The sequence below is a fragment of the Amblyomma americanum genome, chromosome 3, assembly GCF_052857255.1.
Source record: "Amblyomma americanum isolate KBUSLIRL-KWMA chromosome 3, ASM5285725v1, whole genome shotgun sequence".
NCBI lineage: Eukaryota > Metazoa > Arthropoda > Arachnida > Ixodida > Ixodidae > Amblyomma > Amblyomma americanum.
Window position 1 is genome coordinate 136213724 of NC_135499.1, and position 14438 is coordinate 136228161.

The following is a 14438-nucleotide window of genomic DNA, read 5'->3' on the forward strand; positions in this document are numbered from 1 at the left end:
AAATTGGCTAATTGGCTGGAGGAAAGTGACGCCACCAGAGCAGAGAATTCTCGTTGGCTGGAGGAAATGGCGTCGCCAGACCGGAGAATTTCAATTGGCTCGAGAGAAGTGACGTCACTAGACCGGAAGTGACAACGATAAGTTCCGATTTATCTTGACCGCGTTCGTGTCTCCAAGAGGTCTCCTACCACCCTGGAGGGAACATCTCCCAACCACCCAAACAGGTCTCTGGTTGTGTGCAGTCAGGTGTTAGGGGCTCGCAAATACAACTTAACTGTACTAATGCTGTCGCATTGCCAATACCGTGTAATTGGGTGTCCGTAATTTTTTTCAGCTTGTAGAGTGCACATAGAAAAAACCCTTGCTCGTCCAACACTAGCGTCGCGTGACTAACGTATTGTATGCGTCGCTAACAGCTAAACGGCCGTCAAAAGCCGCGTTTACATGAATGCGGCAGAGGTCGACTCCAGCCCACTTTATGAGAGAAAGTGCAAAAACGTCGAGGAAGAGAGTAGCGGGCGAGTCACGCTTTTCTTTCTCAAAACCTGCTGTTTCCCTGAAAAGGGGGACTGGAGTCGCATTCCTGTAACTGCGGCTATAAACGAGGCGCGGTGAACCTATTTCTGACCTCGAGCTCATCGTCGCGTGAGTGAATGAGCGCCACCTACGGCGAGCTCCTGTACTAGCTTCCCCGGTATAAGTGTTACATTTCTGTTATGGAAGCGGACTGGGTTGTATGGCTGTGTGGCCTCTGCTACATGCCTTCGCCTGTGATGTATGTGACGGCGTCTCAAAAAGGGGCCGCAGATGCTTCCTTTCCAATTGAAGTTTAGATTTTTATAACCTAACCCTATGCTCAGTGTCGGGCCTATAGCTCACGAGCGACCTGTACACGGAAGCACTGGGACGTTGTTTATCCTTTTCCGATGCAACGTAACTTTAAAAGTATTTGCGTAAGATTGTGTTTCCGGATGCACGTCAAGTTAGGGGCAAAGGGTCATACCCTTTTCAAACAGCCCGCCCTCAGGTGATTAGTGCGCTCGGGTGCTGATCCCGAGGACGCGGTGCCAATCGCTGCCGCGGTGGCCTCATTTCGATGGAAGCGTAATGCAAGGCGTGCGTGTACTGTGGTCGAAATTATTCCCAAGCCCTCGACTACAGCGTCCCTCTAAGCATATTTGTTGCCTCCGGACGCTAAACACCACACACGACCTCTGTAAAACATGAGAAACGTCTTGGAGGTGATAGAGTAGGGCGCCTTGCAAACAACGTCGTCCCGAAATACTTTTTTCTTAAACGTGAATCAGGAGAGGGGGGAAGTAAGAAATCGTTTGTGTCTATTCTGTATTTACGCATTTCTGCGTACAGCGCTAAACACAGCGAAAGCTGCCGCCGTGCTGCTGCCTGTCTTTAACTAATACCTGCGACGTATACTAAAGTCCAAGGCCTGCAGAATTTATGGCAGCTTAGTCAACCAGGACCTCAGCGGACGCATGGTCACGTGCTTGGCACTGGCCCATTTCAAAGCCCGAAACGGTATTACGTCACCGTGGCCCGATACAGGAATGAAAAGCATGAGAGAGGCTTTGCCAGCGCTGCTCGGGCCGTGTAACCTTGCTGCAGAGTTGTCTGTGTGTGAGTGGTTGAGCGGAAGATTAAAAGGAAACTGCACGAGGATGCTGAACAAGCTTGGAGAGGATGCATGTTTAGAAAAAAAAACATGTTTGGGAAAAATCAGTGCACTTCCTGATAACAAATTTAGCTGAGACGGCGCTTGTCCGTGTTCCGTCGCTTCCGTCCCGTTCTTCTTTCAAGCTGGTTTTTTTTTTTCAAACTGCATGAGCCTTTTCACTGGTCCCGACAGTGCTGCTACCACGACCACGTGCAAACAAGAAAATTCAGACAAAGGAGGGAAAGATGGACGCGCGCCACAACCACCGAGAACAGGAGCGAAGCGCCTGTGCTCAGCGGTTGTGGCGCCAACGGGGGCCGTCGTCAGGCTAACGGGGGCCGTCGTCAGGCTAACGGGGGCCGTCGTCAGGCTAACGGGGGCCGTCGTCAGGCTAACGGGGGCCGTCGTCAGGCTAACGGGGGCCGTCGTCAGGCTAACGGGGGCCGTCGTCAGGCTAACGGGGGTCGTCGTCAGGCTAACGGGGGCGTCGTCAGGCTAAGAGGGGGTCATTTCTTATAACGGGATGTTTTAGGCGGTTTTATAAGCTAAAAAAGCTAAAAATATCTTACAGGCGTCGCCACCACTGACCGTTTTCGCAAGCGAACCAGAGTGTATTAACCTTTTTGCGCATGCCGGAGGCTATGCTGCACAGCCATTCACTTCCAAGCTGTGATCATGCAGTTAATTTCAATCTTTTTACTTCACGAGTTTGAAACAAATGGCGGTAAAGTGCTAAATTTAATTTTCTCGGCAATAAACTGGTCTTTTGCTGCCAGACAAGCATCAGCATAGCCAGAAAGACGTAGAGAATCTATTCAAAAGCTAAAGTTGGCTGTAATTGTCCTCATGGCCCCTTTAGACCAGCCAGTCTTTTTTTTTTACTGAAAGCCAGTATGGTCTGCGAGATGTCAATCTCAGTTTGTGCAGACCTTTTTTCGGTCTTTTTCACTTTCGCAGAACGAAATCCGTGCGAGCTTCGGTGTAGGTCACAAGACTCCACGATGATCTTCAGCTTTGGCAAAATGGCGGATGGCACACCGTGTGGCCGGTCGAAAATATGCATCGACGGGCGGTGTAAGGTGAGTGCTAAAATGACGATGAAAATTCCTTCAATTCTTTCACTAACTCCTTTTTCTTCCAACGAAAATATCGTTTCGCACGACGAATACCAACACAATGAGGAGTTTACTGCGTTCCTTGCAGATTTGTCGCAGATTATTCATCACTTGGCAAGAGTGTTACGCTTTGAGAAGCACTGTTGTTTTTCTGGTATGCCTGACCTTAGTGCAGAAAATACCGTCTATTAAGCTTATTAATCTGAAAACAGTGCTTGCACATTTTAAAGTTAAACATACGTGACCACGTATAAGTGTAATCTTTCCCTTAATTTTGAATTAATTCATTATAGGCTTCTATGTACTTTTTGTAATGTTTTGCATTTATAGTGTAAAACCTCAACCTTTTTCTGAAATCATGTGTAGCCTAGATGTGTAGAACTGGGAATTACGTTCGAGCAGGGGATCGACATGCGTATTTTCTGTTCTCGAGAACGGCTGTAATGCCAACTAAAACTGATTATACTACAGCCAATTACTACGCATCATTAGATCGCTGATATAGCAAACGCAGCAGTGGCAGAAATGTTTTGGTTGTTCTTCAGTCGTTTCTCAATGATTTTATATTTCCTGCCTATGCATGCACCTATCGCTATAGACGACTGATGGCTTAAACGACGAAAGCACTTCTTTTTATAGATTGCTAAAGCATAACCATTAATCTTACATATTCTCATGCCTGCATGTAAATGCATGAGCCATAAAAAGCAGATAACCTAATCTCATCGCGTGTAAAGAAAATCAGTCGAAATAATTCACAGCCCCATTATTGTTGTATGATCTTGTTAGTTTCCTTGTCTTGGTTCTTCGAGGAGCTCCTAAGATTATCAACCCTCTTTATTAAAGTGTCATTTATACTGAACTGTTTTCATCCTTTCTTCACGAACTATCGGGATTTTCTTCATGGCGTCATGTGCTCTTTTTTTTTTTTGTCACAACACAGCCTCCCCACCATCGAGTGTTCTTTGAACACTGTACCACATACAGAACGACACGTCCCTTACTGTTAATAATTCGCAGGATGCTGGCTGTGACGGCGTCGTGGAATCGGGTGTTCGGTTCGACGAATGCGGTGTTTGCGGAGGCAGGAATCTGTCCTGCATTCAGGTGCAACAGATGTCCTCAACGCAGGGTGAGTTTGGCCTCATGGCAAGACTTGAACACGTACGAGTTCATGAGCGTCTTTTCTTTCAGCAAAAATAGGGGCATTCCATAATGCATGTCGAGTATCGTAAGAGTCTTCTCGGTCTCCTTTGTCCCCTTTACCTCTCCTTTAACAGGGTCGCCTAGAGTGACGTTGGGAATACAGATTGCAAGCAAAACAGCTTTTTGTCTACGGACTTTCTTCGCCACAATTAGGGTTGCGGTCGCGATCAGTGATTGTTTTTGAAAACCATATCAGATTCCTCCCGCAGGAAAATTGAGTATTAGAGCACGTTCAACATACTGCACTTTTAAGCCACTTCTCTTCTTTTGCGCGCACTCATGTTTAAACTTCAGATTCAAGGTATAGCAATTACTCCGCACTGTGCTGACCAGGAATACCGAACATGTCTTTGCAGTTATGAAGCTGTTTTACTGCGCGTTTCCCTAAAGGTTACCGGTGCTCCGTATTCCACACCTACACTTGTTGATATGGAATTTAACCTTTATATTGAAATATACTGTTGATAACAAAGAGGCTTAATGTTAACAAATTGCTGTAATCAGAAGCAATCACACACGTGACTCAACACCAGGAAACTGCCTGGTTAGGTCTTCGCAGTTTGGCCGTACAGAAAGCAATCGTCCCTATGCAGGTTATAAACACCACCTGTAGTAAATGTAGCTACATATAGTTATTCCTTTTCTCGCGATGTTTTCGCAAGCGCATCTGCCAGAGGCAAGTAAGTGCTCGAAGTCGCAACAGCTGTTCGCTCACTTCCTTACTTTCATTTTTTCTTGTTCCCTCAGGTGAGCTGTACAAGTACATGGCTGTGACCATCATTCCGCGTGGTGCCACTAACATCCGCGTGGAGGACGACAGCCACAACGTTCTCAGTACGTATACTATCCGCGTTGTGCAAGCACGCCATCGGCCTTCACTGAAGGCGTGTTTCCACAACGGCCTTGCGTTGCATGCCGCTCGAGCAACAGCGCATGAATCGATGCGTCCGCTGCCGGCTGGCGGCGTGCTCTCTCCCCCGCGCAGCGCTGTGGGACCACTGGCCCAGCCGTTCGATCGCCCCGAACAAAGGGATCAGCAACAAGACGATTCACTGGGAATCGCGGAAGCTGAGCGGCGGCACTTCGACCATTCTTGCCGGAGGTACGAGCTTCACTCACGAGATGGCCGAGAATGGCAGCGAAGCCCTCACAGCTGTCGGCCCCACAATGAAACCCGTCACGCTTGCGGTGAGCAAACATGGGCGAGCCTTTCTTTGCGCATGGCGTGACTCCTCTTAAGGCGTTGGCCGACGCTCTTGTTTTTCACTCTTCTGTGGTTGCTTCAGTTGCATGTCCTAGCACATTCGCGAAAGGTGCCGTCGATGGAAAGCAAATCGGTGAAGCACGTCAGCCCAGTTTTCGGGTTTTCTTGTTGACACAACCGATCCTGCCTTCCTGTATCAGTGCATAATGCCTCACGCCGGTTTTATTGATGCTATAAATCCGGTTTCTTTATTTTGTATTTACGTTCTTACGCATTTGCCTGTCACTCCAGACAGTGAAGGGTTTCTGTGGCGAGAACTGACATAAAGAAGGGCGAAGTTTTTTACGAGCAAAGAATGCTCGCGAGATTCAGTAATCTTTGGCTAACCGGTGTGCTGTTCTTTACGTCGCTTTCATCTCACCAGGGGTCCTTATCTTTTCAAGCTTATGGCTGCATTTTGTTATAAGCATCCCAAACTCGGCCAGGCGGCGCTTCGGTAGCGAGTAGTCAGCGCCCCCTTTGGCGAGAATATCACAAAGTGGGACGGACTTGGCTGGATCACTTCAGGCGGTGCTCGCACGACAGTAGACGTTTGTTTCGCGATTTCTACGCTCTTGCTTCGATGTAACGTTTGTTGTGCGGGTTCAAGAGGTGCACTGCTTTACTGCATCTTCAAAAGTAGAAGCAATGCTTATCAACGTTAATGAGAGCGAAGAAGAAATCGCAGTGCATAAGAAACATTTATTCTGTGCTTAAGAAAACATGCAGCGCTAAACCACCGCGGTGGCTCAGTGGTTATCGCGCTCGGCTGCTGACCCGAAAGATAACAGGTTCGATCCCGACCGTGGCGGTCGAATTTCGATGGAGGCGAAATTCTAGAGGCCCGTGTGCTGTGCGGTGTCAATTCACGTTAATGAACCCGAGGCGGTCGAATTTTCCGGAGCCCTTCACTACAGCGTCTCATATAGCCTGAATCGCTTTAGGACGTTAAAACCCCATAAACCATGCAACGCTAATGGCCAAGGTCACTGAGCTTCCATTCCGTGAAAAACACCGAGCACAAACACAGGAGAATCGACATTTGCACAGCGCTGAAAGAACACGCGTGTCGCTTCTTCCATCGTGTTATCTTTTATTGCGGTGCTAATTAGAAATGAATAAAAATAATTGCGCAACTTTCGATCCATCCTGCTAATCTCTGCAAAACCATCATATTCATGTAAACCTCTCAGCTAATGACGTGCATTGCATTAGCTCGCGCGAAAAACATTGAAATTTATCGGCGCTTGTAACAAGCGAGTGCGTCGTGGGCAACGACAGCATGCGTGTTAGTCTCGGAGGTATGTGCATACAATTACTATTACTGCTACGTGATGCCAGTTAAGCCAATACTTTTGCAAAAGAAAGACTAGACTGCGCACTGCTGCGATCCACACTGTGTGCCTCTGCTTTTCCTACCTCTTGCCTCGGAAACGGTGAAATTTCACGGGCGGTTCCTAGCCCTTCGTGAACTGTGCAGACTGCCGTGTCACACCGCTACACAACATATCAGTACTGACCTCCAGCTTTCTGCGGAGATGTAGAAGTCGATGTCATCCCGAAGCGTGGAAGAATATCACGCGCGAAGAGCGTATCACTCGGCTGAGCACTCCTCTGCACGCCCCCTACAACTTCTCTCGCCGCCAGGGGAGCGACATGGCGCCGCTGTCGCGCGGGCAGACTTGAGCTAGGGTTTCTTATAATGAGTGCTTACCGCAGTGTGCATGCTTACAATGAATACTTATTGATGAAGACATCCTTTTTTTTTCACGTATCACAAGCCTTCTGTCCTTATGATTACACAAGTTTCCTTGGTTCACCCCTCAGGTCTACATCGTTAAGAAGCTCAACTCCAGCATACGCTACCAGTATTGGGTCCCGAAGGAAGACAATGGCCTGCAAAGTGCGTTAAGGAAATCGCCGGCTGAGCTGGTGCACCGGCCCACGGCTATCTGGCAGCCACCCACCGCGGAGCACCACTACCGGAGGGCTCGGCTTCGCGCTGGGCCTCTGCTGGACAACGCAATCCCGTTTCTCACCAATCACGCAGTGGACAAAAGTGACGGCCTGGCATCCCAGCCAGCAGCCAGGAATAAAATAGGCAGTAAGTCCGTCCCGCGCACATGTTCCTGCAATAACTACATGATTCAGTATGCGTAAACTGCTAGCTGTAATTACAAGTAGACTTAATACTTAGGTGTAGACAATGTGTGTGCGTAACTCTAAACTTATTCAGCGCTAGATGATGGCCAGTGATAAGTCAAGGTTTTGAGAGGCACAGTCAAGAATTACCTACCTCTATGGCAGTTTCTGGGGGCACATTTCAAAAGATAACAGCCCGTTGATATTATTCGTATTTCATGGAAGCGTAAGTATGTGCTAATACATGTTTTAGGTTGCCAGAAACCGTGCATTCGATGAAAGGCATCGTCGCACGATGTCTCGAACCAACCTCTGTTATAGAATCACGCTTACTCACACAGTACATTACTGCCTGAGATAATGTTTCTGGTACTCGGCAGCTTTAGCAAAGCATCGCTTGTTTATACTTTGTAGCTTTCATTTAAAGCTTTTGACAGCATGAGCTTTCCTTGAAACCGAAATGATCGAAGCTTAATTTTTCTGGGCGCAAAAAACTGTCAGAGCTGCAGTGCTTATTCTCGGATTGCTAATTTTCTGAAACTGCAATATATATAAACGTAAAAAGCCACAATTTCGTAATGTTTGATAGCTTATCTAGACGATTTTTTTTTACTCTTGAGTGCAGTATTCTTTGCATTTATTTTTACCTTTGAAATTGAATGTCATTTCAACAAAGACGAGAATACAATAACGAGCCCTTGGTGGGTAGTCAGCTCAGCCTTTTTTCTTGGCACGTGCGGTCATTATAAATCGTATTACTGTACTTTCATTTACAATTTACTGATTAATACGCTTACTTCCACCAAGAACCCTCTTTAATGAGTCCCATTCCGCAGATTTCTGGGTGGTACATGTGCATGAACAGTATCATGATATTGTTGTTTGTTTTCAGGAACTAAGCACAAAACAAACAAGGAAAAGACAAAGAAAGGTATGTCCTGGTTTTTAATTGGCACGGTTTTCGCCTCAATTTTTTTGTAGATCTGTGCAATGCTTCTATAAATTGTTTGTTGCAGGGAAATGTCCTGTCTGCCATCGCCCAAGGAATCAGCTGCACCACTTCTGCAAGAGTGACGTTGGTAAGGACTGTCATAAACATTCCTGCTAATGTTTCATTATTTTAAAAACGACTACAGCATTGATACGACGCAGCTAAGATCACGGATGAAGCCAGTCTAAATTTATACCACTGCCATGTTTCAACTAGACTCTTGCCTTCGCAGGCACATGTATACAGATGCTTTCCCGAAGACGTTTCTTGGCGTTGTAGAAGCAGATATGACGATAAAGCTCGAGTTTTGCGGATCTTAAGAAGCCATATAAAAATATCGATGCGTGATTTTCACTAGCACCGACCGTCCTTGAATCTGCCTACTTCACTGGCAGCTACCATGAGCCCTCAATGGACATAGCGTGAAGAGGCGTCCAGTTCCCCCAGAATGTTGCTCTCCTGTACAAACTGAACACTTGCTCATTGATCCATAGATTTCCCTTGTGCACTCAGACGTTGCCATAACGAAACGCTTTAAAACAAAATAATGGATTTAACAAAATAATATATATATATATTCTCTGTTAAAGTTCCCTAAAAGGCAATCTATTTGATATTCGTTTCTACAAAAAAATTCTTATCACGTACCGAATACACCGAACCCTCCCAACTTAACTTCATGAGGCATTTTACACTGAGTCTATTGAACATCCGAAAAAAAATCTTCAGCCTCAACACAGGTCGGCATTGGGCGCCTCTTCTCTTATGGAGCGCCTCTTCTCTTAATGGAGCGCCTCTTCTCTTAATGGAGCGCCTCTTCTCTTAATGGAGCGCCTCTTCTCTTAATGGAGCGCCTCTTCTCTTAATGGAGCGCCTCTTCTCTTAATGGAGCGCCTCTTCTCTTAATGGAGCGACTCTTCTCTTAATGGAGCGCCTCTTCTCTTAATGGAGCGACTCTTCTCTTAATGGAGCGATTCTTCTCTTAATGGAGCGACTCTTCTCTTAATGGAGCGACTCTTCTCTTAATGGAGCGACTCTTCTCTTAATGGAGCGACTCTTCTCTTAATGGAGCGACTCTTCTCTTAATGGAGCGACTCTTCTCGTAATGGAGCGACTCTTCTCGTAATGGAGCGCCTCTTCTCGTAATGGAGCGCCCCTTAATGGAGACCTGCATGGACCGCCTCTTTGACGCCAACGCGCAGATCTTCCCCAAAACCTGAGTGCCGAGCCCACTGAACGATGGCGCGTGCACGCGGCTTGCTGCTCCTGAGAGTCGCCAAGGCCTTCGAACTGCCCCCGTTCTCCAACCTCTTCGTTGCTCATGACCCGTTACTAGCTCTGTGCTTCTCAGATGTCACGTGCTGTTTGGTTTCGGTTTCCGCTGCGTGGTCACATGGTTTCACGGTTTGACAGTCTGCTAGACATGCGTGACGTTATCGATGCCCTGCTCATTTCACATCGCCAAGATTAGTGACAGCTGTAGAAAACGGGAGTACAAGACGATTTCCATTTACAAGAACGCGACAATGATCACTGCAGTTGCATCGGCTACAAAGTGTCGGCTAGCTAAGAACTTTGACGCAGCTCCAAGTACGCTGTCCTTAATCTATTAATCTATATTCTGTAAATTCTTATATTCTCTATAGTCTATAAAATTAAGTAGTCACTCACTAGCGCAATCACCCGTGGTTTGAAAGAAACAAACAGCAGATATTATTCACCTTCGAAACAGTTAAAGGTGCCTTTATCCAATAATCAAATGAAATTTTTCACTAGCCTTCGGTCTAAACATTTCTGTCATGTGGAGAAGTGCTATAAATTGCGTGATAATGCGTCATGTAAGGAAGCAAACCAAAATGGAATGCAGACGGGACCTGCACGGCACGCCCTCGTTTACCATGACCCGTATTTGTCTCACTCCGAAAAAAAATAGGACTTAATAATATGCATAGGCCTCACCCTGTCCTCAGTTACATTATTCATTTAAGTAGCGTTTTTAGGCAGCCTGGAACAAAAAAAGTGGACGAGGCTGACATATTCTGTTCGTGTACCTACATTCGGCCGCATCGGGGGCGCTCCGGACGCTTTTTGACGGGTCGAATAACAGATAAACGACAGGCTAAATGCCAGCTACGTTGTTCTCGGTCTACATGGGGACAGGAAGCCAGATGGCAATGCGGAAGGTGCGGCCAAGGTCACATACGGCTGTAACATAGCAACGAGCTGCAACGAACACATCGCGGGCCCCCTTCGACTTCGTCGCAATGAAATTAAACTTTAGCCTACATAATTCTGGCACTGCGCCGACGTCCAAACCACCCTCATCCCAGATCTCTTTTCGAACACCGCAGCGGCCGCCTTTTGGCTTGAGCACCCTCCTCGCATGCGAAAGGCGTGGGATTCTATCCTCAATGACACCGGGCACCCACTGGTTTTTCACTGGGCACACTTCCTGCTGACATCATGTTCTGTTTCTCTGGGGTGACATGCTCGAAAAGTTGGTCTCTTACACAACCTCGTGCAGACCAAAACACGTTTGCCAAGACTTTGCTTGGCCAAGCTGCCTCCGCACCGTATTTACTTTCAGGCAGTCCTGAGACGCGGGTGAAATGGCCGGAATCCACCGACACTGCTTCCCCACACGTACCAGAACGCACCGGTTTAATTGGGTTTGTTCGAACACTGCTGGTTTCCTGCCCACATGTCTGGCGCTTCGTTAAAGACTAATTCCCTCTCTCTCTCTGGCAACTCTCACGCAGTGATCCAGGCCACCGTGCTGTCGGTGGAGGTCGTGGAAGGGTCGCTGCGCTACGACGTGGCCATCTCCGAGTCCTACCGCAACCTGCTGGACCTGCAGCAGCGCGAGTACCTGTGGGCGCCCGACCGCCGCTGCGCGTGCCCGAGGCTGCGTGTGGGACGAGAGTACGTGGTCATGGCGCGCGAGCAGCGCAACTTCGCCAACAAGGAGTCCAAGCTGGTCGTCGACTCCAAGTCGTTCGTGCGCCGCTTCACGGACCGCCGGCGTCGCCAGCTGACCAGGCTGCGCAAACTACAGGGCCGCAAATGCAACTCGACCACGTGAACGCGACGAGGCCACTGTTTCGTCGCAACGCGATTTGCGCGGTGTGCATGTGTGTGTTGGCGTGTGTGAAGTCGAAAACATGTCGAAGTAACCGGTTAGCGACGACCGACCAGGTGTGGACTTTGAGTGAAGAAGCGACGAAGGAACTGCCGAAACTCTCTGTACATACTGTAAGCACGAAGTGACGAGACGGTGTGATTGCGAGCTGTAGCACAAAACATGTGTGAACGGGGAGGTCTTCGACTGAAGCCTCTAAGTGTGTCAGCAGAGCGCAAAGTGGAGATCTGAAGACCGACTGGCGAGCCCGGTTGAACAAGCTGGCTGCAAGAAGTGCGATGCGTTGTACGAGGCGTTAAAAGAAACTGTTATGGCACGTTATTACAGCATCGACAACTCAACCGAACATCGACTTATGACAAGGGGGCGAGAGCGGGAACATGCGTTCTTTCATGGCCTAATATTGCACCGCTCTCCCATTACGCTTTGTGACGTTTCCTTGACGTGTGAATGATTCGTCACATATTTCTTTGCTGGCTGACAATCGTTGGCGAAAGAGCCTCCAGCAAAATGTTTCTTTTGACGCCACCCGTGGGTAAGGCTCGCGTTGAGTATTAATACTTTCATTTTCTTCAGTCAGTCGTTGCAATTGTGACTCCAGGTGGTATTGTCCCCGTCAGCGCTTTCGTTATGAGGCATTACGCCTTCCCTGAGAATGGTGTTCGGTATGGATAGAAACCTTATACTGGGGTTTTTTTCTTCACATCTTTGTCATTACACCAAAGATATATTTTTCTCACAAAGTTCACAAGGCTCTAGTGTTATCTAGTGTTAAGAAGGTCCTCCTCACGCAGAGCAGGCGTTTACGATGTTGAAAACTTCGAACTGCTATTCTTCCATTCCTCTTTTTGTGTACTATTGTGTTGACCTACCTAGCACCGTTCGTGATGTGACAAAAACATTTTTTCACGCACATTTATGTGCCGGCATTACAGATGTTTGTAGTCTTTTTGTGTACCTGGTCTATCAGGAAGCGAACGCTAGTTCTTCCTTCAACATTTCTCATTATTTATTGATCTCGTTGCTTAGCATTATATAATGTCCCTTTTCAAGGAAATGTTTTGATACCTTTCTATTCTTCTACACCCTCCTTATTATTGAAAATTGTGCGCGTGATGGTGTTTGTTGTTCGCCACTCCTTGTACAAAGAGTACACGCGTTTGTGAAAAAAAAGCGCCTTCCTTTTTCAGAAAAAAAACTCCTATCGTTCTTGGTCTCAATTCATTTGGTTTGGTTGGACACTGAATGTTGCCGTTGACCCGCTGTTTTTTTAATGCTGCACTTGAACCTTTTTATAACGAAGTTCAAAGGGTCCAACGACTACTTCGCTATAGCCGCAGCTTCGTTATAGCCTGTGTTGACCGAGCTTCCAATGTGAGTAGCCATCCCTTCGTTATATGCATTTTGGTATAAACCGTTTTGCTACAACTTCAGAAGGGGATGATGATTGGGCCCCTCTGTCAACGCAACACAGCCCGCCGCACGGTCATACAAGATCCAGTGCTGCCAGGCGCCGGATTCTGGTTGGTCCTAGTGCAGGAAATACAAAGTGGTGGACATACGCTTCAGCGTCGCTCCAAAGGCACGGTGGGGATTCGGGGCGAGTAAATAAGCCTTGGTACTGGGGTCACTTTCCATTGACTCGGAGTTCGGGCGACCAACACTTGGATCCTCCGACGTACGATCTCCTCAGCACGAGCAAGACCGCAGGGTGACAGCACCACTCACGGAGGCGCTAAATCATGCTATTCGCACGAGTAGCCACATTCTTACCCTCACGAGAAAAACCAGACACGTTTAAAAAAAAAGTAACGGGGAAGCTCGTTATAACGAAGGGCTTTGTAAAGAAATAATGGATATAACCAAGGAATGACTATTTTCCTTGGAATCTGATAACACGGGCCATAACGAATCTACGGTTATAATTAAGTGATCGTCCGGCGCCTTCTACTTCGTTACGCCGTTCAACTGTAAAATGCAACTCTACAGTATAATACTCACTCTAAGATATAGTACAGAAGGCCAAAGTAAGAGTGCACTGAATAGAACGTACTGCAGGAATGTAAACGGCCTCTTTCAGCTGCTATTAACATCGCAGATCACAAAATCTGTTGCTGCCAACCTTAAAGCAACACTCGGGAGAAACTGAAGTTGGCTTGTGTCTATAGATTACAGCGAAATAATGACAACGATCACTTTCATTGAAAGCGGAGTTTTGGCGACTAAATATTCCAAGTTCCGCAACAGGCAAGTACACGTATACAAAAATGAGGGGGAAGCGTGCAAAGGGCACCGTTCACCATGACCCGACGCCGACCGGAAGAAAGTGGCCGCCGAGCGCAACTCACCGTGGGCACCGTTCGTGACAAGCTTTATACTCGCGCATATTATGTGGTACCGAAATATGAATTTTTGTGAGAACGAAAAAAAATCTATTACCCGTGCAACTGCCCGATGAAACGATATCTATGCATATTGCACAGTCGTACATTGTCTGCATAAATCTGCAAATTTATTTACAGGAAAAGTACAATTTTGTCGCGGAATTCTCAATCCAGGACCACATTCAGTCATCGCTTCCGTTGCGGCTTTGAAGAGCTTCATCTTCGTTGTCAAATATTTTGTCCTCGGATCCACTCACCTTACTGCTAGTGACGCGCTTTTTGAAGCATTTCGGCACCGTGACCAGAGCGACTAACCTCTGCGCGTCAACTATCAATTGGCAGAAATGTGCATCGAAGGCGGTGGACGATCCGAAAGAAACGATAATCGTTGCTGTTAAGCCGATCATCTACCCGAAATTCACATAAGACCCAGATCCCCAACTTTAGGTGGCAGTTTTCGTTAACTGGGGCGCCTAATGTGCGTGAAAATACGGAGAGCTAGCTCTACGGCAAACCCGAAACGCGAGCGCTAAGCCTAGGACGCAG

General features: G+C 47.4%; 1 protein-coding gene across 3 annotated transcripts in view; it reads left to right on the forward strand.

Moving 5' to 3' along the window:
- LOC144124950 (ADAMTS-like protein 5) overlaps positions 1-12726 on the forward strand; it is a 144910-nt gene extending 132184 nt beyond the window's left edge. For all 3 annotated transcript variants that reach the window (XM_077657916.1, XM_077657914.1, XM_077657915.1), the window contains exons 7-14: positions 2630-2751; positions 3808-3919; positions 4741-4827; positions 4979-5181; positions 7064-7340; positions 8271-8309; positions 8395-8457; positions 11129-12726. In XM_077657916.1, coding sequence (XP_077514042.1) covers positions 2630-2751; positions 3808-3919; positions 4741-4827; positions 4979-5181; positions 7064-7340; positions 8271-8309; positions 8395-8457; positions 11129-11451 — 1226 coding nt within the window. In that variant the 3' untranslated portion in view covers positions 11452-12726. The remainder of the gene's footprint in view (positions 1-2629; positions 2752-3807; positions 3920-4740; positions 4828-4978; positions 5182-7063; positions 7341-8270; positions 8310-8394; positions 8458-11128) is intronic.
- Positions 12727-14438: the final 1712 nt, after the last annotated feature.